This window comes from Arvicola amphibius, chromosome 18, assembly GCF_903992535.2.
Source record: "Arvicola amphibius chromosome 18, mArvAmp1.2, whole genome shotgun sequence".
Classification (NCBI taxonomy): Eukaryota; Metazoa; Chordata; class Mammalia; order Rodentia; family Cricetidae; genus Arvicola; species Arvicola amphibius.
Window position 1 is genome coordinate 9,185,689 of NC_052064.1, and position 26,928 is coordinate 9,212,616.

General features: G+C 41.5%; 1 protein-coding gene across 7 annotated transcripts in view; it reads right to left on the minus strand.

Annotated features, from left to right (window-relative positions):
• Positions 1–7,329: 7,329 nt before the first annotated feature.
• Positions 7,330–26,928, minus strand: part of Akap9 (A-kinase anchoring protein 9) — a 131,973-nt gene continuing 112,374 nt past the window's right edge. For all 7 annotated transcript variants that reach the window (XM_038315468.1, XM_038315466.1, XM_038315465.1 and 4 more), the window contains 12 exons: positions 25,929–26,142; positions 25,101–25,248; positions 22,278–22,946; positions 19,497–19,705; positions 18,698–18,803; positions 15,707–15,880; positions 14,310–14,504; positions 13,354–13,586; positions 11,282–11,367; positions 10,140–10,269; positions 9,530–9,669; positions 7,330–7,873 (listed from right to left, as the gene is read on the minus strand). In XM_038315468.1, coding sequence (XP_038171396.1) covers positions 7,833–7,873; positions 9,530–9,669; positions 10,140–10,269; positions 11,282–11,367; positions 13,354–13,586; positions 14,310–14,504; positions 15,707–15,880; positions 18,698–18,803; positions 19,497–19,705; positions 22,278–22,946; positions 25,101–25,248; positions 25,929–26,142 — 2,345 coding nt within the window. In that variant the 3' untranslated portion in view covers positions 7,330–7,832. The remainder of the gene's footprint in view (positions 7,874–9,529; positions 9,670–10,139; positions 10,270–11,281; positions 11,368–13,353; positions 13,587–14,309; positions 14,505–15,706; positions 15,881–18,697; positions 18,804–19,496; positions 19,706–22,277; positions 22,947–25,100; positions 25,249–25,928; positions 26,143–26,928) is intronic.

Sequence of the window (26,928 nt, forward strand, 5' to 3'; positions counted from 1 at the left end):
TGTTTGGTACCATGTTGAAATATTCTCTAATGAGATGTCTTCTTTCTCACTTTGTAGACTGTGGCAGGGTACGACATTCCTCCAGGGCATAAGGTGTGTGTTTCTCCTACTGTCAACCAAAGGCTGAAAGACTTCTGGGTAGAACGCTTGGACCTTAATCTTGACTGCTACTTACAGGAAAATTCAGCATCAGGAGAGAGTTTGCTCATGTGTCATTTGGAGCTCGTAAGAGGACTGCTTATATTTTAGGTTGAAGTGTTTGCCTCTGTTATCTGTCTTTCTTCAGTTAAACTACTTGAGAGAGTGAGAAAGAGGGAGGAAGAAAGGAAGAGAAGGAGGGAGAGATTTTGGGAATGCAATCTTTGTAAAATGGAATATTTCCTAAGTCTAAGGATAAATCTTTGTATAATGCTCCATTGCTCTCTGACCTATGTCCTTTTATTAGTTCTGAACATATGAAAACCTTGAACGTCAGATCATTATTTAATAGACTTACATAAGATACAAATGATTGTAGATTAATAATTGAAAGAGCCTTTAGCTCAGCAGCTTAGATTCTGTAACGAGAGAGGCAGCGTCACTAAACTGGTGCCTGTCTCCACTGCTGTCATGTACTGGACTGCTTGATCTCATAGGGTAGATAGAACAGAGCTAGGCAGGGAAAACTAAACTGAATGCTGGGAGGAAGAAGGGCAGAGTCAGAAGAAGCCATGGAGCCACTGCCAGAGACAGACATGCTGAAACCTTGCTGGTAGGCCACGATGGGTTAATTCTAGATGTAAGAGCTAGCTAGCAATATGCTTAAGTATTTGGCCAATAAGTAATTTAAATAATACACTTTATGTGTAGTTATTTTGGGAGTCTGGGCAGCTGGGAAATGAACAGGAGGCCTCCATACAACAAATTGGCATGGCAATGTGGCCAACTAAAATTCATATAAAACCTGAGAGGGCTGGGAAAGAAATTCTAGACACTAAAAACAAAGTTTAGCCACAATTTTTTTTCCCCAAGTGGGCTTTGCTTGCTGATAGTATGCTATGGCTCCTTTAAGAGAGGTCTTACTGATTCAGCAGTTGCAAAAAAAAAAGTGCTGTTTTGAAACAGCAGCTTCCTGCTCTGTGCTTCCAGCACAAGCTCTGGCTCTTTTTGGGGGTTGATGCCTACTACCCACTTCGGGTCCTGAGTGTATTGTCTACTCAGGGTCAGAAGGAAAGTAGCTGAGACCATGCCCAGGCTCAGCACTCCCTGCCTGGGCAATCAGTGGGATCTAGTCTGCTAGGAGTGCACAGGCAGAAAAAGCATGGTGGATTCCCACTGCCATACACAAAGATATATCCAGGCCATGCAGTGCACTGCATAGCAGATTTAGCTTTTGAGGTGGTAAGGATGGTTCCCACCCGGCGGTCCTAGAACCTGTGGTGATCTATCTCCACCACATTTAAAGCCTGAAAGAGAGGGAGCCAGCACCCATGGCCTCTGGGACCAAGCTGCTTAGCATTTTAAAAAGTACTCTTGGACAGAAAATGATTTCAGATACACAATAGGATGGATTCAGACAAAAAACCCCTCTAAACAAGTCACAGTGTTGGATAAATGTACATAAGCTTGGAAGAGAGAAGAAAAAGAGCATAGAGAGTTATAAAAAGAAGTTTAAATAGCTTATAACATAGTCCTAGATAAAAGGAGTAAAGATAATAAAATAAATATTAAGTAATACAGTAAAAACAAACCACATAAAGGTGAAATATACACAGAGATTCTGCATTATGTATATTATTGTATTTTCTTTGAAATTTTTGACAGTGAATGTGCTAGTTAGAGAGAGACATTTATTTCATTGTATAGGCTGCTAAGCTAAACCAACATATACATCTTAAAGGTGTCTTGATTTTAAAATATGGGTCTAAGGATATGTTGCTTTGGAAAAGAGGTTCTTCTTTTGTTACCACAGAAGATGAGAACCTATGGATTAATTTCATACTACAATGGTCTGGGCCAAGACCCCATGAAAAATCACTGTAAACAGCCCCCCAAAATTCTTTGCCAAACAAAAAGCAGGAAGCAGTTTGGAGAAAACTATGCCCATATTCTCAAATATTGTTTATAAATGTTTGTTTACATTTAAAAGGGAATATGCTATAGAGATTTGCATTGGTATGGATCTTGGTTTATTGATACAGATTTAAGATTAATTTTGTTATATGTATATTCCTGTTCTTGATTAAGGTATTGTATTTGCACAACTCATTTAAAATGCAATGTATAATTAAGAAATATAGGCCAATAGATAGTCATCTATAATAGTCAAGTTTGTAGTCATGTTAGTTAGGTTTATTAGATATATAGAGATATATTTCAATTAGGTAGGTGTACTTCAAACCTTTCAAAGACCTACAGAATATGACATTTAAATCTTTTAAGAAGTAAGGACTTTTCATGACAGTGAGACACATCTGCTCCTGGCAGCACCAGTTAGTTCTAGAGGAAGATGGGCATCGAAGAGGCTCCTTATGGTGTTGGTTAGTCATTTGGGCAAGAAACTGCTCTTGCCTGGATTGCTTGATGAACTGGACATGCAGGACCCATGGAAAATGACTCCTGAACTTGCCTAAAGGTGAGACAATCTTTTGGGGTTCCTGCTTTGTGGAAAAGTCTGCTGGACATTCTACAGGACACAGAAGAAAGTGACTGACAAACTGCCAATATAGGTGAAACTGTCTTTGAAATTTCTGCTTCTTGGTAAAGTCTGCCAGATACTATGGGCCTGTAGGCTGAAGATGGATATCCCAACAGTACAGAAGAACTTTGGGTGACTGTTCAGGCAGTGAGATGTGTCTGTCATTTCTAGAGTTTTAGAAGTTGCTTCTAATGTACTTCCTGTTTACTTAGGTAATATATCCTTCTGGAGTCTTTGATGGAGTTGAAGAATTTATAATTATAATTTTCCTTAGTACTAAGATAAAGTAGATATAAATATTGTAACTATATTTATTGCTTGGTACCTGTTTTATTATATATAATTTTACTACGTTAAAGTTAAAAACCTTCCTTTTTATTTAAACAGAAAAAAAGGAGGTGATACGGAATTTCCCTCAGTATGATGTGAATACCATTGGTTAATAAAGAAACTGGCTTGACCTAGAACAGACCTAGGCGGGAAGGGGGGAAATGAATGCTGGGAGAAAGAAGGATGGGGTCAGGAGAAACCACAATGCCACCGCCAGAAACAGACATGCTAAAACCTTGTCGGTAGGCCATGTGCCCCATGGTAAAATATAATATAATGGAGATGGGCCAATTCTGGATGTAAGAGCTAGCTAGCAATACGCTTAGGTAATTGGCTAAGCAGTGATTTAATTAATACAGTTTATGTGTTGTTATTTTCAGAGTCTGGGCAGCTGGGAAATAAACAAGAGGCCTCCATACAACATCAGAATTTATCAATTCTTTTGTTGATTCAGTTAGGATATTTCTGGTTTGTGGCTATCAAAAGTTCTCTAACTTTTTTACTTTAAGCCAGATTCTCGAGTATGGACCAATGTAGGTGGTTCCTTAACTATGGCGTCCACAAATAAATGCCTAATGGGCTGTGCAAGCATGGTAATAAGCTATGTTTAATTTTTTCTTTAGAAATAATATTTACAACAAAGATGCCCCAATCTTTTTCCTTCCTTCCTTCCTTCCTTCCTTCCTTCCTTCCTTCCTTCCTTCCTTCCTTCCTTCCTTCCTCCCCTCCCTTGCTTCCTTCCTTCCTCTCTCCCTCCCTCCTTCCTTTCTTCCTTCCTCTATTTTTTGAGACAGGGTCTTGCTATGTACCTTTTAATAATCTGGAACTCTATCTGGAGACTAGCTTAGCTTCTAATTTATGGAGATGGGTCTGTCTCTGCTTCCTGAGTGCTGGGATTAAAGGCATGCACCGCAATGCTGGGCTCAACCAAAATGCTCCAGACGTAAAATAACATTCACAACATTGTCTTTGCCCAGCCTCGTATCATGAATGTGATTTCCTGTTCCTTACCAAATCTTAATGACTTTAATATTGATAATCTAGAATTGTCTTGAATTCTTTTGATGTGAGAAAGGGATGAAGTTGTGATTCTTTAGATTGTTCTTGTTATTCCAGCCTTTTCTTGGCTTGCTGTAAGGCTCTTGGCTGAGAACCAGAGAGCCATGATACTCTTCCTGGGCTCTGTGTTCTGTCCCCCTGATCTATTTCTTGATCCTCGTCTAGTACCACACTGCACTGGCTCCTGGACCTTGAGTCATGTGATCAAATGTGAAATCAATTTGAATTCTTCAGTGTAGTCCATGCTTAAGGCTGATCTGGCCTTGTTAACCTGTGCATTTCATAATTTCTCAGCTTTTGTAGATTTTTATTCCAGTTTAGATGTTATTTTGGGTTCATTAAATCACCTTCTATTTTCATTGTAAGGAACATCTGGAATTTTGATTGACAGGTTCATACTGACTTAAAACCATAGCTCTCTTGGGACCTATATTCTACACATAGCCAAGCTAGATTACCATCTTGATTTGAGCCTTCTTTATGTTTGTCCTCTCTAGTGCTACATTTCACAAAATGCCATCATAATCCCCATCATTTTCCTCCAAAACTGGAAATACCTGGGCTTTGAAAGGACTTATAGTGTCACTTTATGTACAAAGTGTCATCCTTTCATTGTATTGTTACACACCTCCTGCTCCTCTAAAACAAATGTCACTCCAGGCCAAAAGAGGAAGAATTCAAAACTAATTCTGATGAAAACTTTTTTTTTTTCAAAAAACAGGATGGTATCGTTGTATTGGAGAAACTTTTGCATATGTTCAAATCAAGACAATTTGGTCTTCTACGCCTTGTTTATATGAATTTGACCTCATCAATGGATACTTTCCCAGTGTGAATTATACAACAATTCACACCCCTGAAAAACCTGTAATCCATTACAACAGAAGATCAAAAGGAAAGCGGAACAAGAAACCAGTGTGGGTTAACGACTGCATGCTGCAACTTGAGAGATAATGAAGCCTATGAAACAGCTTTCATTGTGTACTGTTGAGTATGTACTTCTGAAAGCCAGTTTGATTTTAACGTTTTATTCATGCAGTGATTTTTATCAAACCTAATGGCATTTGAAACAGTTTATAATACATCTGATAGTACTTCATGGAAGCCAACCTTTTGAGTTAAAAATTGTTTTGGGGAATCTAGATTGTTGGCAGACACTACAGAATACAGTATCCAGGTATTAATTTCAAAAGCACACATTGCTCCAGAAAGACTACTTCTGCGAGTGTAGTTTTGCAAGTCTAAAGGCCTAGTCAGATTCTGCAAATGTGTTATTCGCATCCCTGGGCCAGTTCTGTGTGCAAAGATGTGAAAGGGTAGAGAATAAGGTCACTTCCACAGCTTTAGGTGAAAGCAAGCACTCGTTAGATGGGGTGATCTTTGAGCTTTTAACTTGCAGTACTGAAACAGGAAGATGGCAGAGACCTCGGACCATGCCTTGATAACCAACCATATTTCCTAATAATAATAATAAGTACTAAAGAGCGCTGTGTTACCGGCTCCAAATGGTTACATTTTGGTGAATCCTCATGGGATTTGTGACCTGCTTGAGGTTCTTGTATCATCTCCAGAGATCTTGAGATCAGTGACTTCTGGGCTTTTGGTTGGAATGAGAAATGGTAATGACTGGTTGCATTCTGTGGGGGCTGTGTTTAGGAGCCCTTCCTAATTATAACCATGGGTGCAACACTGTGACATGCCTGTCATCATACTAGGCGGGTCAAGATGACTTTGTGGCCATGTCATACTTGTAATTTTAGCACTCAAAGCTGAGGCCAACCTTGGCTATATAGCAAGACTGTATCCAAAAAAACCCCCACCCTGCGCTAAATAACATTTTTTTTTCCCAACGTATGCTACAGTTTTAAGAGGACTAAAGACTCTTTATGAGGGCCCATCCAACCTCTGCTATTAAAGCTTTCACATTAAAAATCTCTGACAAAAATGTCACTGGTCTATTTGTAGATTTCAATTATGTGCACAGTGTAAATACAGTTCAAAGGATCAGAGAATTTAGAAAATTACATCCTGTTTGTAGGAACTAGCCTCCTGCTGGCATTTCCTTCAGGTTATGAATTTAGGCAACTAACTAGCGTTATCAGCTCCCGATGAGAAATCAGGTATTTTCACAATAGCTGCTGACCTCACAAAGTATGCCTTTCTCTCCTTTTGTTGTGGTAGCTATTCCACTGCTGCACTTGCATGTGTTAGATTACAGATTTTATTAAAGCTTGATGATTGTTCCTACGTAATTCATTTTTTATATGAAGGCCCAGGTATTTTGTCTTTATTATTCTGAGAACAGTTCTACACTGATTAGATCTGTAGGTTTGTGGCACATAGCTGTGACCCTTGAGTAGGGCCGGCCTGTTTTCCTGACTAGTTTTAGACTTTGACATTTTCAGTTCTGGGAATTAAATAAAGGGTCCACTAGAATACAACAGAATTAGGTTTTGATCACAGATCAGTTATGGAGAATAACACAGCGGAGGCCTAAGGCCATAGCAGGCTGATGGTCCATCCAGCTCATCGATGCACCTTTTCTCCAGGGAACAATTTTGACTTGGCAAGCATAAATTTTATGCTTTAAAGGGCTTTTATGCACAAATTTCCCCTTCAACTAGTTGTTTTAGAATAGCATTGCTATTTCTAGAAAGTTTAGTTGCTAATATTGGAAATGATATTAATTAGAAATTCCCAGCAATGTACAGCTTTGTGATTGTGTTCCTATAAATCAAAGACCATTAATAGCGAAACAATATCTTCTGGATGTAAACAAAAATCCTGCCATTGTAGTCAATGCTGTGCTAGTAGGGAACCCTCTGGAAAGCTGTATTCTGAGAGTTTCCCAATTAGAATTTGGCTGGCATCCTGAATTTTGCTACACTCTTGATACAATTTAATATTCTTTGAGCTGATTTCCACTAGGTTAGTGAGGAGGCTTCTTTGGACACAAGAACACTAAATGTAATAAAATATGGACTAATCATGAGAATGCCAACTCAGGAGTTGAAAGCTCTCACTTAGGGATAGTTCATACAAAGGCACACTGAAGATGTTCTGTAATTGAGAGAGAGAGAGAGAGAGAGAGAGAGAGAGAGAGAGAGAGAGAGAGAGAGAGAGAGAGAGAGAGAGAGAGAGAGAGAGAGAGAGAGAAACCCACTTTTGGATCTTAAGATCTCCTTATTAGAGAGAAGTAACAAGATGCTATGTACCATAGGTGAGCTGCGGCTGAGTTAAAAATGAAGACGGTTCAAATACAGTATGGTGAAAATGGTGAGGTCATTTTTATTTCAGTTCTTGACAAAATAGCCCAGTAAAGTTCAAAACTTCTACCATTATACAAAAATAGGTCTCTCCAAGTGATGCTGTGTCTTCATCACCAGTAGCAAATAGAGTAGGCAGAAACGTGGAGCCCTGTAAGAAAAGTGCAGGGCACTGCGGGCTACACATCTAGCAGCAATGTCGTTTGAAAAACTTTAATCTCTTCACCCATCTGATAAATACAGTTTATAATTTAATCATTTAAATTAGCATTCCACAAATATACATGTAATTTAATGATTACTGTGGGTGTTTTATATACACAAACTCCAGTTTGTCTTTATGTGCTGACAAGGATTTGTACACAACCATAAGTGTGTTTGTACTGGTTGGTCCCACTGAATATACACAATAAAAAAGCACAAAAGAGCCATTGATTTACAAAGGGAATCTATTTAAAATTTAGTTAATGCTTTCTCTTCATGACAGCATGATTTGAAAATTATCTCCTCATACCAGTATGATATTGGGAGGCAGGTGAACCTGTAAAATAAAAAACAAACAGGAGAATCAGACTGTTACCAATATCAGGGCAGCCAGTTCACATAGGCAGATGATCTGTTTACAACCATCTCAAGATGTTGGGGGCCAGTGAGGTGCTGTAGGCCTGACAATCAGAGTTTGATGCCTGAAACCCATATGGTGGAAGGACAGAACCAGTTTCCACAAGGCTTTTCAGTGTCGCATGCAAGCTGTGGCCCAGATGTGCACACACGCATTAACGTAAAACAACAACAACAACAACAACAAAAAGACCCCATGACTTCAGACCTGAACTTCAATTGTTTTCTTAAAGATTTATGTGTGTGCGCGCGCGTGCGTGTGCATGTGGCACGCATGCACATACTTGTGAGTACAGTCCAAGGATACCGTAGAGGACTGGATCCTCTGAAGCTGGAGTTACAAGGGAGTTGTGAGCTATTTGACACTAGGTGCTGGGAGCAGCCGCAGGTCTTCTAGAATGAACAGTGAGTCCTTAAGCACAGAGCTTTCTCTTCAGCCCCATAACGTAACCTTAGTTCTAAGAGGCTGACTACATTTAGAAGTCACCGAGCAAGGGGAGTGAGACAATGCTCATGTGTCTCGTGACTGCTCTGAAGGTTGCCTGGGTTAAACAAATGACTTCTGTAGTCCACAGTGTGTGCATTCATAGGAAGAGAGTCCTAAAAATGATTAGGATAGGAGAAATGCCTTCCAAGAGCACTGATTTCTCTCCTAGAGGACCTGGATTTGATTCCCAGCAACCACATGGCAGCTCACAATCACCAGAAACTCCCACCCTAGCTGATCTGATGCACTCTTCTGGCCTCTGCAGGCACAGGCATGAATGAGGCAAAACACCTACCATACAAAGAATAAACAATTAAAAAGCAAAAGCATCAAAGTGAACTTCCAGCACAGTAACTTAAAGTGATTCAGTTCTGGGGCCAGTAGTGAGCAAGGGAAGGCAGGGAAGATTTTCCATGATGACCGGAATCTGCCTCTACAGAAAGTACATACGAAAGACAACTTCCTACAAAATCTATCTGTAAAAATCTCTTAAATCTCATATTTTTATCTGTATGTGTGTAGGTGATAACCCACAGTGCAGTTGGAGGGCAGCTCGTGGGAGTTGCTTCTCTCCTACCTCGTGGATCAGAGTGACTGAATTCAGTACCTCAGGCTTGGAGGCAGTGCCTTGACCTGCTGAGCCATTTCTCCAGTCCTTAAAGTCCACCTTTATGGAGTGCATGACACGGAACTTTTGAGGAGAGAGAAGATGGTGCCAGTGCAAGGGATGGCTTGTTTAAATGACATGTAGAAGGACAGTTAGGAATGGGGACAATGGCTGCATTACTCGCTCTGGGCAAGGCTTGCTCTTACTGCTTTCTATCATATGATCAGAGTCCCTGGCAGTGCTCATCAGGAATTCTGTCTAATCCAAATGAAGAAAGTACCAAACCATTCTGTCAGGAGCTGCTGAGAGAACTTGGGAGTAATGAAGAGCCAGTTCTCTGCTGGTCAGAGTTTAAGCTGGTACAACCTGGGTACTTATGCACCAAGCTACAAGATTCAATAAACCCAAAGAAACCTGTCATGGAATTAGAGAGATGGGTGGGTCTAGCATTGCCAGAACAGAGCTGTGGTAAAATCCAGCACCTGACTGTAAAGTAGTTCCGAGCCGTCTCTGAAGTGCATCGATCTGGGTGACATAATCTGTCAGCGTTCTGCCAGGGTTATACTGCTGTAGCTGAGGGTTGGTCAGGACAGGATGGAAATCTGCAAGAGTTCCTGGGTACCTATAGATTAGAGTATGGTCAGAATCCAATTTCACAGAAACGGTCGGCTCAGTTGCCAGATCGCCTCTTCCCTGATCTATGCACTATCTGACCTTTACCCCAGACATCTAAATAGAGGACAACGAGGAAGTAACTCTTCACTAAGCTCAAAGATGCTGTTGTCATAAGAAGGCCCAGTACCAAGGCTGCAGAGTGCTCAGTGAATGACGGACATGTGCAAATCACTGTTCCTGTGTGTACTTTTCCAATGTCTGACCACAGCACGTATTTATAACTACAGCATTTGTTTCCTTTAGAAACCATTTAGAAATTAGAAGTAGCTCGTATTCTAAGCTTTAAGATATAGAAACTACATATAACTAAGGATGTCTAGCTATCATAATGCAAAGTACTTTTAAGTTCTAACAGTTGGTCCACTCCTCTCTGAAACATTACTATATCTACTCCAGCTAGGTTCAATAAATTCTTACCTATTAAATGGTAAGGGAGACCTCGGGAAATCCAGGTCTGATCTTGAACTATAATGTGTCATTTGCCTTGGATCTGGATACAGTTCCAGTCCACTGGTGGAATGATAAAGTGGATCAGTCCTTTCAACACCTAAAGAAACCCAAAATACATTACTGTAAAGAAAAACGTACCCAGCCTCAGAAGACAGATATACACCCAGTAAGGGTTTAAAAAGCAGTATTTGATACCATGTGCTATTTACAGTCAGTTTCTATTCTTGCTTAAAGAGAACAGTGCAAAGCAAAGCGCCTTTCAGTAGTTTTCTGATTACCTTCGAACATGAATTAAGAGCTATGCTTCAAAGAAAATAAACTCACTGGAATATTTTATTTGTAAAATAGAAGATCAAAGGGGGAAGGGGTTCCGAGTGGGTGTGCTTCTGGGGTTGGAGGAGATGATGTGGTAAAAACCCTATACTAATGGAACCAAGTCTTTTAGTGGAAACAAAACAAAATAAAACCAAAAAAGTGAAATCAAGATTTGCCAACTGTTTGTGCCAACGCAAGTGCCTATGGTAAGGATTTCATCTCAGTGTGAGGCTATCCTAAAATACTTCCTTTCCTCTGAGTCTCAGAAGTCAGGACACCTGGACACGGCTCAGCCCTGACATCACAATGTGTCCTCCAGCTTTTGGCCTCCTTACGCCTTGAATGTTCCAGGCCTAACATTTTGCCTACTGAGTTCTAGCTGTAGAGAGAAGGAATTTAAAGTTACCATTATTATATAACATGCTCAGAAATATAATGCTAAACTGTAAAAACTTAAACCACAATTCTTCCACATGACTAACAGCAATGCTCTCCAGCCCTGGCTCCACTATTTCCCTGCTGGATAATGTGAGGCAAATGGCAGGTGCTCTCCATGGCTCAGCATAAGCAACAGTAACTGCCTATCAGAGGCCTGGGAGAACCCATGAAGAAAAACAGGGCGTGCTGCCGTGTATGTGCACCAGAAATCAGGCTCTAATTCTGCAAGTCCCTAGCCTTACTCTAAGGCTGCTCACGGTCTTTGGACCGTATCAGCATTAGAACTGGTCATGTGTCGGCTACTACACATGTAGCATTTCAGAGTCATACACAGAAACTATGTCATTTGACCTTACCTGGACCCACTCCAAAGCCATCCCTATTAACATTGTTGGGGCCAGAAGCTTTGACTCGATGCCATCGCCGGACCAAATATTTCATTCTAAAAGAGACCGCAAGATAAAATCTCAAAGGACAGCTATGTAAATATAAATATGTACACTCAACAAAATTATGCCATTTAATTATGAACACAGAACACATTTCAGGACAATCACATGACTGCCTCAGTTAAACTCCACGTATTCTCTTGGTTTATGGCCAAGTCACCAGGCACAGGGCAGAGCTGTGAGCTTCCTCTCTCTCCAGGAGGCCATGACTGTACAAGTGGGGGAAGAAGGAGATTAAGAGCAAAAGTGGACAGAAAAAGAGTGAAAGGTAAAAGACAGAGGAGGAAAGCGTGGAGCCCAGCAGAGAGGGGACGAGAGCAACCTCCACAGGCAGTGAGAGGAGGCCGGGGAAATGGGGGTCAGACCCCGTGAGCAGGAAGAACAGTGGTGGCTTCAAAAGGAATGGCTGTGTCCCCAGCTGAATTCCCTGCTGACCGCCCATTCTGCCCTGAGCTACAGAACTTTTTGGAGTACCAGTTTTAATTTCTAAATGCCAATTTCAGGGTCCAGTGTAAGCAAGGTCAAAATACCACAAGCCTACTGCAGGGCAAAAAGGGAGGGATTAGAGAGGTTTCATGGTGCACACCTTTAATCCCAACAACTGGGAGGCAGAGGGAGATAAATCTTTGTGTTTGAGGCCAGTCTGGTCTACAGAGTGAGTTCCAGGACAGCCAGGGTGACATAGTGAGACCCCATCTCAAACCACACCACTAAAGCAGGGAGGTGAGGACTTGACAGTAGCTTCCCTCCTTCATGGCATTTCCTGTCTATAAGGTCCAGGTATTCTACCCTCCCCCACTAGGCCAAGCTGTCTGTATTAATGTACCCCCCCCCCCCCCCCCCCCCCCCCCCCGTGCTTACCCCTGGCTTATCCTATACAAGGAGAGGAAGGGAATACCCTCCCCCACTAGGCCAAGCTGTCTGTATTAATGCACTCCCCACCCCCAGTGCTTATCCTATACAAGGGGAGGAGGGGAATGAGGTGAGAAAGGAGTGGAGCTGTGAGGACAGCAAAGCCTGGAGGAGGAAGGCAGGGCGGAAGCCAGCAGTCGATAAACCTTAGATCTGGTGTAGAACGCCATGGCAGACAGAGGCTCAGCCTCCCTGAGCTTGTCACCTCTTTCTGTTCCATCTGTGAACTAAGCTTCTTGACAGTATTCTCTGAACAGTTTCTAGTTGTGCCTTATTTTCCAAACAAAATGAAGGGCTGGAGAGATGGCTCAGTGGTCTAAAGCACTGGCTGTTCTTTCAGCGGAGCCCCATTTGAGTCTCAGCACCCGCATGGTAACATGGGAGCTCACAACAGATCGTAACTCCAGTTCCAGTGCTCTGACATCCTCCTCTGGCCTCCGCAGGCTGCAGGCACACATGTGGTGCACATACATGCACTCAGGTACAACATCAATACACATACAAATAAAAATAAGAAAGAGAAGAACAAAGGTAAACCAGCCAAACCCCATTAAGACTAGCTGCCATCCTCTGACTGGCAGAACTTTTTAAAAACCAAAATTTGAGACTCTGGCTACGGAGAGACAAAAGGAAAGGGACCCAGGGAGAAGCCCAGATTAAGACTCCAGTTGGTCAGGAAGGAAGACAGTTGGGGTCTTCACTCTACTGTAACCACATACAGGACAGATGTTAAATTCCTAGCCTGGCCTTCTAGACCTGAGCAGTATCAGACCAGGCTTTCTTCAGTTTGGCACTGTGGAGTGACTTATTTTAACAAGTAAGAAAATAAATAAATGTACCAGCCTAAGTAATTTTTCAAAAACATCCTTCCCCCTTCCCCTTTTATGATCTATATGTGTGAGGTGGGATTATATACAATTTTTAAAGGATAATTTGGAAGGGGAGTCATCAGCTCCTAATACCTGGAAAGACACTTTCTAGGGAAAGACAAGCAAGATGTCTACAGAGCCTTCTTCACGTGTCCTTAGAAGGTTTAGGACGGAAATGAATTTTCTTCACAGCTTTACCTTGTAATTGCGATAGACACTCTGATAGCTCTGCGGAATATGGCCAGTCCCTTTGGGCGGCTGGTGCCTGTTTCAGGATTGCTGAAGCCTGGGAATCCTGTCATGTGGAAAAGCAGCCCCACAGTGGCCTCTTCGCACTCCTGGAACCGCCCCAGGAGCAGCAGCAGGTATTTCTTCTGGAATACAAGGGCTTTCCGGAAACTCTCAGCTCGCAAGTATTTACCATAAATTCTCTGTATTTAAAGAAGGGAAGAACAAAGACCAGAGAAGTCAGTTGAGCTGTCCTCCAGAGGGGTCTGCCTAGATGAAAACAGAAGACTAGGGTTAGGCTGTAGGCCAGGCTGTTGTTCACCGTGTTACCTGAGATGACAGGAGACAGAAGAAGCCTTTGGAATACAACTCTAAAATCAGAGATTTTGGGGCTAGCTGTTTTACTGTAAACATTTTTTATTATTATCATTTATGTTTTAAAATACTTTGTTTGTTAAAATTACCAGTCACTTATCAATTTATGTTCTTAAATAAGTTAATGTTTTCTGTCACTGTATTCCATGCCATAGGTGGAACAAATATTCCAGATACTTTTCTTCCTTTTCACTTTGGACTTTAGACTAACTGATCATGGCAGTTTTACTATTGCATTCATTCTCAGCATTAGAGAGACCACTCACAGGGCATGGTGCTCTTCCTGACAGTCATGGTGCTGTGCTTACAAGCTGCACGAGAAGAGTTCTGTGTGTCTAATAGGAGACAACACTCTGGGGAATAAGGTCACACTGCTGACAGCAAGAAAGCAGAGCTGCATGTGTTGCAATTCTGGGATGCCTCTTTACAGATCTGTGACCAGACATTGTAATCACAGCAGACTGAAGAGAGATCCCTCGGGACACAGTCTGAGCAGCAACTATATTTCTGTGGTCTGTTCAATTAGGAGTAAGCAAGAGGGGTGTGCGTACCTTTAAGACTGCATTTTCAGGGCTCCTATTCTGATGTAAAGTGTCATTTTTCAGTTCATCTTTTAGTCGGCACACTTTTGCTTCTGCCCTTTGCAGGGATTTCTGAAGAGTCAACTTCTCGTTGCTCCAGACTTCTTTTTCTGAAGCAATGATGTCTTTGATGCTAGCACTACCATCAAATGAGAACCTAGAGAACTGCAGAGACATGGCCTGTCACAAGTTTTCAAGAAGACTGAATTAAATCACACTGGATTACCTAGCCTTGGCCTTTTACCACTACAGGGAGCTCACAGTCACAAACACAATGGCCTGGGTCAAAGTGTGGATCCCCTGTCACTGAAGTAAAGAGAAGCCAGCATGGATATGAGTGAGTGACTCTCAGGTTGGCCACATGAACACATTATCCACCTGGCTATGTGATTGTTTTGACGGCCTTTCTGCTTTAAAATATAAGGGTATAGAGACTAGCCCTATTCTTTTTTTAAAAATATTTACTTATTATGTATATAATATTCTGTCTGTGTGTATGCCTGAAGGCCAGAAGAGGGCACCAGACCCCATTACAGATGGTTGTGAGCCACCATGTGGTTGCTGGGAATTGAACTCAGGACCTTTGGAAGAGCAGGCAATGCTCTTAACCTCTGAGCCATCTCTACAGCCCTAGCCCTATTCTTTGCAGCTTTAAAAAAATTGAATTCAGAGAGTAAGTTTTTAGCTTGAAATAATTTAACTTTTTTTTTTGAAAGACAATGTCCCAATGGTAAAGGAAGACTAACCCTCACTAGTCAGAGATTTGGTAATGTAGACCAGACTAACCATGAATTCACAGAGATCTGTCTGCCTTTGCCTCTAGATTGCTGGAATTAAAGGCATGTGATTCCATGCTCAGATTAACATCATCTTGCACTTGGTCATAAATGTAGTAAATAGTAACTGGTGAGCATAATAATCAGTATCTGCATTTCAACATCTCTTTCAGTGTCTGCTTTCAGTGACACAAACATCTTTAGACCTTAGATTGAATATGAGTTGGTTTCCTCATGTACAAGGCTGGATGCAGATGAGCAATTCTATGTGTGTGGGTGCATGTGTGCGTATATATATATATATATACACACACACATACACATATATACACACACACACATACATATATACGCACACACGCACCCCCCCCGCCCATAAAACCCAGAGTGTGGTAAAGAAGTGTCCCTCAATAATAGGAATTTTTATTGTTGTTGTCATCATATATATATATATATATATATATATATATATATATATATATATATTCCACATGTCCTAATAAGAGTTATACATGGAATTTTTATACTACGGTTAAAAATAGAACTAGAGAGAAATACTTAGTTTTGAATTACTTCTAAAAACAAACGTACACAATTTCTATCAGCGCTTGTCTGTTGATAAAACTTTATCTGTTCTTCCAGTTGCATAATAATGTTCCGTAAGTTGTTCTTTTCCTCAGTTAGTTGGTTAACATGTCCTGTTAGTTCAGAGTTTTGTCTTAATATAGTTTCCGTACAAGAGGTACTGGAGGACACTAAGCTGTGCTGGAAAAACAAAATGACACTAGGTTATATAGACACACATGTACATGAGGAACTCGGGTAAAGGAAACAGGTGCCGACACTGACAGAGTTCATGAGCTCGTGCTCGGTAATAGTAGAAATCTGCCAGGCTGGAGACAGCTGGGAGGACACAGGAAGGAGGAGGAGCACACAGACAGAGGGTCCAGGCAGGAGACAGTGGGAGGACATAGTAAGCTTGTGGAGTGCAGAAGCGTAGATGCTCACGCAAGAGCGCCGCTCTGAAGGAGCCTGCAGATGCTTTGTCAAACTAAGCGTTGCTGCATATTATGACGACAGACTAAACAAGGTGACAGCGAGCCAAGGAAGATGTGATGGGGGGGGGGGCTACCACAAATAAAATTTCCACCCTTTGGCAGCAGTGTAAGGTAGAACAGCATATGGAAGGTGCACATCCAAGGTACCTGCTAGTATGGTAGGAGTTGTAACAGGCTACAGAAGAGGACAGAGAGGAAAGGGCACAGGAGTGGACATTTCCATAGCCTGTCACTGCTTCCATGTACAGGTAAGAGTGAAGGATATGATCTATGGTGACTTTCGGGTTTCCACACTGGGTGATATCAGAACCAGAAAAGGGGTACGAGGAAGAAAGGTGGAAGAGAAGACAATGTTTAGGTTTGATTCTGTCTGTGACCTCCTGACACAAACATGTCTAGTAGCTAGCTGAAAATATAAGCCTGGGCCACAGGTTTAAAAAAAAGGCCTATACCAAAACAGTCCACTGGTCAAATTCTTGTCACTGTGTCCACCTAAGCCCCAGAACCTCAAGCAAAAACTGGACAGAGCAGGAGCGGCATGCTGAGGGAACGGGAAGTTCATAGCTGGAGTCACAGAAAAGCTGCAGAGAGAGCAGGCAGAGCTGGCTGGAGCAGGTGAGGGAGCAGGCAGAGCTGGCTGGAGCAGGAAAGGGAGCAGGCAGAGCTGGCTGGAGCAGGAGAGGGAGCAGACAGAGATGGCTGGAGCAGGAGAGGGAGCAGACAGAGATGGCTGGAGCAGGTGAGGGAGAGCACTGGCACAGAAGACAAGGAAAACAGACTTTAAGAGAGTGAAACAACCTAGATGCAGCTCAATGGAAGAGTGTATAAAGAAAGTGTGGCACATCTACACATTAGAGTACTAGTCAGCGGTAAAGAACAATGACATCTTGAATTTTGCATGCAAATGAATGGAAATAGAAAACACTATCCTGAGTGAGATAATCCAGACCCCAAAAGATGAATATGGTATATTCTCACTCATTAGTGGACTCTAGCCATAAACAAAGGACATTGAGCCTATAGTTCACAAGCCTAGAGAAGCCAAATAATAAGATGAACCCAAAGAAAAACATATATAGATCCTCCTGGAAATTGGAAGCAGACAAGATAGCCAAGCAAAAGTTGGGAGCATGAAGGTGTGGTGGGGGGAAGGGAAGATGGGGAGAGAGAAGAGAGAAGGGAAGGACTGGGGAAAGCTTGGGGGAGTGGGATGGTTGAAATGGAGGATGGGTGGATATGGGAGCAGGGAAGAAGATATCTTCATTAAGGGAACCATTTTAGGGTTGGTAAGAGACTTGGCTCTAGAGGGGATCCCAGGTGTCCACGGGGATGTCCCCTGATGGGTCCTTGGACAGCAGAGGAGAGGGTGCCTGAACTGGCCTTGTCCCATAGTCACACTGATGAATATCTCAAATATCACCATAGAACCTTCATCCGGCGATGGATGGAGATAGAGACAGAGACCCACATCAGAGCACTGGACTGAGCTCCCAAGGTCCAGTTGAAGAGCAGAAGGAAGTCTGGACCACGAGGGGTTGGTCCACCCACTGAGACAGTGTGCCTGATCTAATGGGAGCTCACCAAATCCAGCTAGACTGGGACTGAACGAGCATGTGATCAAACCAGACTCTCTGAATGTGGCTGACAATGGGGGCTGACTGAGAAGCCATTGATTAGGCACTGGGACTTGTTTCTACTGCACGTACTGGCTTTTTGGGACCCTAGTCTATTTGGATGGACACCTTCCTAGGCCTGGATGGAGGGAGGAGGGCCTTGGACTTCCCACAGGGCAGGGAACCCTGCCCTCTCTTAAGACTGGAGGGGGAGGAAGGAGGATGAGTGGGGGAGTGGGAGGGAATGGGAGAAAGGGAGGAAGTATAAATTGTTTGAATGGAAAATAAAATATATAAAAAGAAACAAAACAAAACAACAACAACAAAACACTGATGTTTTTATAACCCACCAGATAACCCCATTACTCAAAAAATAAATATTTACAAAAAAAAAAAAGAAAAGGGAAAAAAGGAGAGTGAAAGGCAGCTGGGAACTGGTGGCGCACGCCTTTATCCCAGCACTCGGGAGTTTGAGGCCAGCCTGGTCTAGATGGTGAGTTCCAGGACAGCCAGGGTTACACAGGGAAACAAAAAAGTGAAATCCTTGCTACAGAAGTTAAAAGTGTCAAATGAACAGTCAGAAAGAGGGAAAAGGCTCAGCACAGCATCAACCCTGGAGATGACACAGGAGCTCCTTCCTGGTGGTAGCTGGTGGTAGCTTGGGGAAGCCAGCCACTGCCTCAAGAACCCTGCCTCTGTGTAAGAGGCTAATTATGCAGCAGCAGCAACAAGGAATGTGAACTCCTTCCCAGCTTTCACTACTTGTTGGGGGAAGGAAACATTGTATTTCAAATAAAAAACAAGCAAGCAAGTACAATAAAAACTCTTATTAAAAATAGTCAACCAAGTTTGAAACAACTCAATTTCATTTGATATTTGTTGTCTCTACAAAGAATTTTAAAAAGTCTTACCTCATTATGTGGACAGCTAGTTAGTCTTTGTACTCGCAAAATAAGTCGATCAATTCTTTCTCGAACCCAATTTAAAACATCCTCATCTGATACTTCAAACTCTTGTCTTTATAAAAAAGAGAAAAAGTCAAAACACATCTCACAATAACACTTCTTAACACACACTAGAGGCTAGAGACACTGCCTGTTGCACTAACACACACTAGAGGCTAGAGACACTGCCTGTTGCACTAACACACACTAGAGGCTAGAGACACTGCCTGTTGCACTAACACACACTAGAGGCTAGAGACACTGCCTGTTGCACTAACACACACTAGAGGCTAGAGACACTGCCTGTTGCACTAACACACACTAGAGGCTAGGGTTGCTGTCTGTGTCACTAACACACACTAGCAGCGAAGGATGCTCTGTTTCACTTGTCACTTTACTCTTAACTATGCCCCCTTTCTGCTTCAAGGCGTAGTTGTTTGGGGAAGCCAGCCACTGCCTCAAGAACCCTGCCTCTGTGTAAGCCCTGCTAAAGAACACCATCTAATGCAGACAGGCATTATCTTTAAAATATTTCTTTTTTGGTATGGGTGCGGTATTGCATGCATTTATTCCCAGGAGGCAGAGCCAGACAGTTTGTTCTACACGTTTGAGGCCAGCCTGGTCTGCAGAGTGAATTCTAGGCCAGCTAGAGCAACATAGTGAGATGTTGTCTGAATAAAAGAAAACAAAAACAAAATCCAACGTTTTCTCACTCCTGCCTGATCTGTCAAGAGTATCATTTCTATAGAGCAGGCAGAAGGCTAACCTGTTACAGGCTTTCTGGGCTATGTGTAGTTGAAGTTTCGTAGCCAAATGCTGAAGTTTCTGTCTGATAACGTCTACATCATTATAAGAGACAATTGCTCCTCCATTCGTTTCAATCACTTTTGCGTAGCTTGTGTTTTTGGTTTCTTCCATTTTTTGTTGAAGAACCCAATTTCTAGTTCGGTCATCAGTAACGTTCCAGGTGGCTTCCTGGCAATTTTGGACAGAAAAAAAAATAGTCAAAAATGAGCAACATTTAATTTTCTTTCTTGAGGGGAAACTCACCTATCATCCCCTGCTACCTCAGAGGAACTCTGAACTACAGACACAGCGGGCCAAGATGCTGCAGTTGCACACAACAGGCCAGGAGAGACCTCAGCGGCTCCCTGAGACACAGACAGTGACTGTACAGAGTAGATTAAGAGCAGCTCCCTAAGACACAGACAGCAAATTCAAGGATTGGACCAGGAGACAAAGACACAGTCAGTACCAACTGAAGGAAGAGGTGGGTAGGTATCAATGCAAAAATCCATTCAACAACCTAAAAAGCAATGTGGTAATGCCAGAACCCAGTGGTCATACAACAGGAAGACCTGATCATTCTAATCCAGAGGCAGCAGGGGAAAATTTAAATATAACTTTCTGAAGATGATAGAGACCCTAAAAGAAGAAATGAAAAATTCCCTTAAGGAAATGGAGGAAAAGACAAAAAATGGAAGGAAATTAGTAAATTTCTTAAAGAAAGTCAAGAAAACTAAGAAGAAACAAACAGGTGAGTAAACAGTTCAAGACCAGAAAACTGCAATAGAGGCAATGTAGAAAACAAAAACAGAATTTGGGAAATGGAAAATCTGGGTAAATGAATAGGAACTACTGATGCAAGCATAACCAACAGAATACAAGAGATGGAAGAGAGAATCTCAGATGATGAAGATACCGTAGAGGAAATAGGAGTCATTGGTCAAAGAAGAGCTTAAATCTAATAATTTCTTAACACAAAGCATCCAGGAAATCTGGAATACCATGAAAAGACCAAACCTAAGAATAATAAGGAATAGAAGCAGGAGAAGAACTCCAGCTCAAAGGCACAGAAAATATATTCAAAAAATCATAGAAAACTTTCCCAACCTAAAGAAGGATATGCTTATGAAGGTACAAGAAGCATACAGAACACCGGATAGACTGAATAAAAAAAAAAAAACCCACATCCCCTCACCATATAATAATCAAAACACAAAACATACAGAATAAAGAAACAATATTAAGAGCTGCAAAGAAAAATGTCAAGTAACATAAAGGCAGACCTATCAGAATTACACCTGATTTCTCAATGGAAACCATGAAAGCCAGAAGGTCCTGGACAGATGTGCTTAGACACTAAGAGACCACGGATGCAAGCCCAGACTACTATACACAGCAAAGCTTTCTTTCACCATCAATGGAGAAAACAAGATACTCCATGACAAAACCAAATTTAAATAATACCTATTCACAAACCCAGCCCAACACTGATGCAGGACAATTGTCTATATTTTGACAATTATGTTTTAAATAAGCGCTTATTGGCCAGTAGCCAGGCAGGAAGTATAGGTGGGACAACCAGACAGGAAGTAGAGGTGGGTCAATGAGAACAGGAGAATCCTGGGAAGGAGGAAGCCCATTCCTTGGCAGTCCTGTCCAGACACCAAAGAAGCAAGATATGACTACGCCACTGAAAAAGGTACTGAGCCATGTGGCTAACACAGATAAGAATAATGGGCTAATGTAAGTTATAAGAGTTAATAAGAAGCCTGAGCTAATGGGCCACTCAGGTTATGATTAATGCAGACCTCTGTTTGATTTCTTTGGGACTTAATGACTATGGGAACCGGAAAGGAAAGAAACCCCAACAACACTACACAAAGTACTAAAAGGAAAACACTAACCCAAAGAAGCTAACTACACCCAAAAATACACAGGCAACAGATAGCCTCATACCAGGAAATCCCAAAGAAGGAAAACATACAAACACTACCACCAAAAAAATAATGGGAATTAACAATCACTGGTCATTTATATCTCTCAATACAATGGACTCAATTCATCTATAAAAAGACACAGGTTAAGAGAATGGATACGAGAACAGGATCCAGCCTTCCGCTGTATACAAGAAATATACGTCAACCTCAAAGACAGACATTATCTCAGAGTAAAGGGATGGGAAAAGATTTTCCAATAAAACAGACTCAAGAAACAAGTGAGTGTAGTTATCCTAATAACTTTCTTGAGGGAACAAAATTACTATACATATTTCTTTTATTTATTTATTTATTTATTTATTTATTTATTTATTATGTATACAATATTCTGTCTGTGTGTATGCCTGAAAGCCAGAAGAGGGCACCAGACTGCATTACAGATGGTTGTGAGCCACCATGGGTTGCTGGGAATTGAACTCAGGAACTTTGGAAGAGCAGGCAATGCTCTTAACCTCTGAGCCATCTCTCTAGCCCTACTATACATATTTCAAATAAAATTCTACAGACACTGTTTTTGGGATGATTTGAACATAAGTATTATAAAATATTGTAAAATATTAAGATGATTGTTACATATTAAAATTACTTATCACTGTGTGTGTGTGACTGTGTGTGTCTATGTGCACCCATGCCACAAGGTACATCTGGAGGTCAGAGAGCAGCTCTGTGGACGTGGGTGTGAGACTGAACCCAGGTCTGCAGATATGACCAACTGACCTGTCTCTCCTGCCTTCATACATATGGTAAAAGAAACAAACATTTACCTCATTAATATTCTGATATACAAGTCGTTTACTTCTCCGTTTTTCCTCCCGCCCTAGCTCCTGATTTTGGAATTCCTGCATGATGGCTTGTAGTCGCTTTCCCTCGAGGTCCAGCTTGTGGACCTGGTGTCTTTTCTCTTCTAGCTGGAGCTGAAGCTCCTCCACTTTGCCCTGCAGCTCCTCCATTTTTCTCTGGCCCAAGTTGTTTGCTTCTTTTTCTAGCTGCAAGGTTTTCTGATGAATCTGCCTGTCCTTTTCCATCTGATATTTAGTTTCCAAAGAATCCAGTTTATATTTTTGAGATTCATTTACAAGTTCGATTATGCGTTTTTGCTTTTCCTCTACTTGTTCTTGTAGGTACTGAAGTAGTTCTGCAGGAGGGACTACTGGCTGGGGCTGCAGGTCATCACCTCTGTTCTTCAGCTGGGCATGCAGCTCTCGCTCCTTGTCTAAGCTCTCCGTCAACTCCCGAATTCTAACTTTTTCAGATTCTAGAAGAACTTGGAGCATTATGTTCCGGCCTTGTTCTTCTGATAACTGTGCATTATGTAATATTTTCTGTGACTCCATTTTTTCCTGTAGATCATTTAATAGTTGTTTTTGTTGTCCCAGAAGTATATCTAAGTGTATATTCCTCTGTTTCTGGTCCTCCAGAATGAATCTGAGATCCTTGAGATGAACATGTTAATATTAAAAATACTGTTAAAGTATATAACCATGACTTTGCAGCAACATGAAAGCATTTGGTAAATGAAGACAGAATTGTTATCCAGTACATAAAGGGAATTATTTAGACAGCCAAATGAATTGCTTGCATCAAGGATATAAACACAACCTTCTCCAGCTAAATATAAAGCAGAGTCATTTCTCCAAATTACTATCTTTAAAATATGTATGTTCTTATGCTACCTTTGCAATATATTAATAAAAAATATATTTTTAAATGTTTACCTACTTATATATAATGGCACAAGAAAATAGCTGTTCTTCAGTGTCATGACAAGCAGAGAAGAACCATGGGCATAGGGGAAGAGGTCAACTTCAGAGAGGAAGAGAGGGCATGGAATGCATTTGAAATTAAAATACAAAGGGGTTGCTGGGAGGTGGTAGTGCATGCCTTTAATCCCAGCATTTGGGAGGCAGAAGCAGATGGATCTTTTGTAGATGGAGACTGGACACGGCTCGTTCATTTTCCGGCAACCCAGACCCAAGTAATAACACAAAAACTATATTAACTACAACAGTGTTTGGCCAATGACTCTAGTCTATTCCTACCTAGCTCGTACATCTTAAATCAAGCCATACCTATTATTCTGTGCATCACCATGAGGCTGTTTACCAGGTAAAATTCTGGCATGTTCTTCTCCTTCTGCAGCTAAATGGCATCTCTCTTGACTCTGCCTACACTCTATATCTGTTCTGAATTCCCGTCTGGCTTTACTCTGCTAAGCCTTTGGCATTAACCAATAGTAATAAAACATATTCACAGCATACACAGGGGAATCCCACATCAGATCTCTGAGTTCAAGGCCAGCCTCATTTACAGAACAACTTCCAGAATAGCTATGTAGAGAAACCCCATCTTGAAAACCCAACTAACGAAACAGAAACCAAAGAGAACTCTTTGTGGGGAGGTAAAGAACAACTGGAGGATGGGCAGGGAGCATGAAAAGGCGCTGAGTGGGCAATGAATGAGAACAAAAATGACGCATGTATGGAATACCACAATGAAACTGATTACTTAAAAGATTAATTTAAAAACTAGAGTTTAAAAAAAAAGAAATGTGCAAAAAATGGCAAGATTTCTGATAGCATGTGATAGAAACTGAATTCTACTGTCTCAGTCTTTTGGAAAGAAGGACCCTAATGCAAAATGGCCAGATGTCCATAGAGCATCTGAGATAGCTGCTCCTTTGTTTTCTAATGTTCATTGAGTAAACTTTGCCCCATGCATACAGTCATTAAAAAGTTTGCTGGGGTGGCTGGAGAGGTGTTTCCGTGGTTAAAGGCTGTTCTTTCAGATGACCTGGGTTCAGTTCCCAGAACTGACAGGGTAGCTCACAGACAGCTGTAACTCCAGTCCCATGGGATCAATGCCATCACCTGACCTCCTCCATTAATGCATGCGCATGGTGCATAGATACACATGTAGGCTAAAACTCATATGCAAAATCAGTCTCTCTCTCTCTCTCTCTCTCTCTCTCTCTCTCTCTCTCTCTCTCTCTCTCTCTCTCTCTCTCTCTCTCTCTCTCTCTCTGTGTGTGTGTGTGTGTGTGTGTGTGTTGGAAAGGCAAGCAAAGGCAGCAATAAACAGTACAGAGAACAGGTCAAATCCAGAAATACTAAAGCTTGGATTATTTAAAAAATACCCTAAAAAGCAGCAATAAACAGTACAGAGAACAGGTCAAATCCAGAAATACTAAAGCTCGGATTATTTAAAAAATACCCTAAAATAGGGTTATTAATCAAAAAACCAGGGAAGGAGGAGTGTCGACCCCAGTGAACTCCAAGCAAAGACAAAAGGCCAGCCTTTGGAACTCACAGGTTCACGAGTGACACTGCAGAATAAGGGCAGACAGGATATCCGTGTACTACAGAGCACTGAGCTGCCAGGGAGGGGCCTTGCAATCCCTGGTGGGAGGAACGTTAGGGAAGGACACACACAGTATCACAACATTAACTTTTCCTTCTATTATGGTCTAGACAATTATGCAACAATATTAAAGACAGCATTAACAACTTACACCTTTTAAAGGAGAAGGCTGACAACTGAACGGAGAAAGCCTTATAACTTAGAATTCTCCACGATAATAAAGACAATACCTTAAGTTCTTCATCCTGCTCTTCGCTGTGGCCTGACTTGGCTTTCTCTGTTGCTAACGCACACTGAAGTTCTTGTGATTTCATCTGTTCATTTTCTAATGTATCAGTCAGTAAATGACCGTCATCTACTTTATCTTGAACTTTGAGCCTAAATTAGGAAACATGAACTCAACATTATCTTGATGAACAGCATCATCATAATGAGGAGCTTGCACTCCAATATTGAGGCATATTATAAAGTAGCCACAGTGTGTCAAGTCAAGGCTTCTTCAAGTTCACTTCAAGTGAACAGTTATCTCTAATAGTATAATTTATTTACTATGGTAAATAATAACTCAATTCACTGCCAGAAAGATACTATATAACGTTTTTTTTTGTCTTTTACTGCACATAGAAATCATATGCATTTCTGTGTGTGAAATCAACATCTAAAATAAAACTGCGTGTACTTGCAGCACACCCTGGCAAGCAGAGTATCTCAGTATTTATATCAGTAATACATCCCATGCATTCTCAGTTCCAGCACCTGGCAGATACTAGCTAACTGAAGCATGAGATTAAACATCACTTCAATTTAGTCAGTAATTGGTTAAGATAGAGGCCAAAATAATATCTAATAATTGTTGACTAGGACAGAAGTCATAGCAGAGGGGAAGCTAAAATGATCACATTTTAAATTAGGGAAGAACAATCAATTTTCTTGCTCTATTCATTCTTTTGCTATTTAAACTCAATGCTTGCTGCTTCTGTGTGTACTATGGGCATAATGGTTATGACCAGTCAGTACAGTTCTTTCTCTGACCGTAAAACTAGAGCAGCCCGGCATACCTGAATGCTTCCAGGTCCTTTATGTGTTTATGCTGGACCTTCAACGTGGCTTCTAGCTCCAGTTGTGTCTGTGATAGGGCATATTTTAATTTTGAAACCACTGTTTTTTCCGAACTCAGCTGTTCCTGTAGCTTGGCCATTTTGTCTTTCATGCTACATGGCTGTTCTTTGGTCTCCAACTTGCCAGACTGCTGCATACTGCAGTCCAGGAGTTCTACAGGGAAGAAACAGGCGTTAAAAGATGGCCCAGCAACTCATGTGTGCCTGGTATTTTGCTTAAGAACTAATCCATAATTCAGGAGATTACTACAAAAAAATCATCAAGTGCATCCAGTCCCTCAAACTGGTAATTTATATGAATGTTTCTTTTTCTTAAGAGTGCTGGGGGGTGGGGGAAGAGGCATCAGAACTAAAAACACATGAAAATGACAAAAATATAACAATGCACTAATGGATGCAAGATTTAAAATAAGCAACTTTAAATGCTCATAAAATTCTGTAGACAGGGGCTTATGTATTTGCTGACTTGGAGTGCCAACCATTCATAGTGAAAATTCCCAGTGCTTTCTGATAGCTATACACAACATTCACAGGAGTTACCCCATGGGACAATTACTACAATGATCTAATTATTATTGCTATTTTTTTCAGTTTCTTTTAGATAAGGTCTCACTTTTTAATCCTGCTCAGACAGGTGAAGCTATGTGGTGACATCAAACCTGTGCTGTCTTTAAAACTATATGAAACACAGTTACTAAAGATGTAGCAAGTGTCCTCACCACACGTGATGAAGGCTCCTCTCTAACTAGCTTCATTGACCTATGTCTACTGAGAAGTGGGAAAGTAACCCTAAGGCCCACACAGGAGAAAACTCCAGCTAGTCTATAACCATGTGGAAAGGGAACATGATACATGTGCACAGCACAGGCAACATGTCTGACAACACCAGCTGTAGGCAAAGATGTTAAGCAGCAAAACATTCATGCCTTGCTAGTGACGG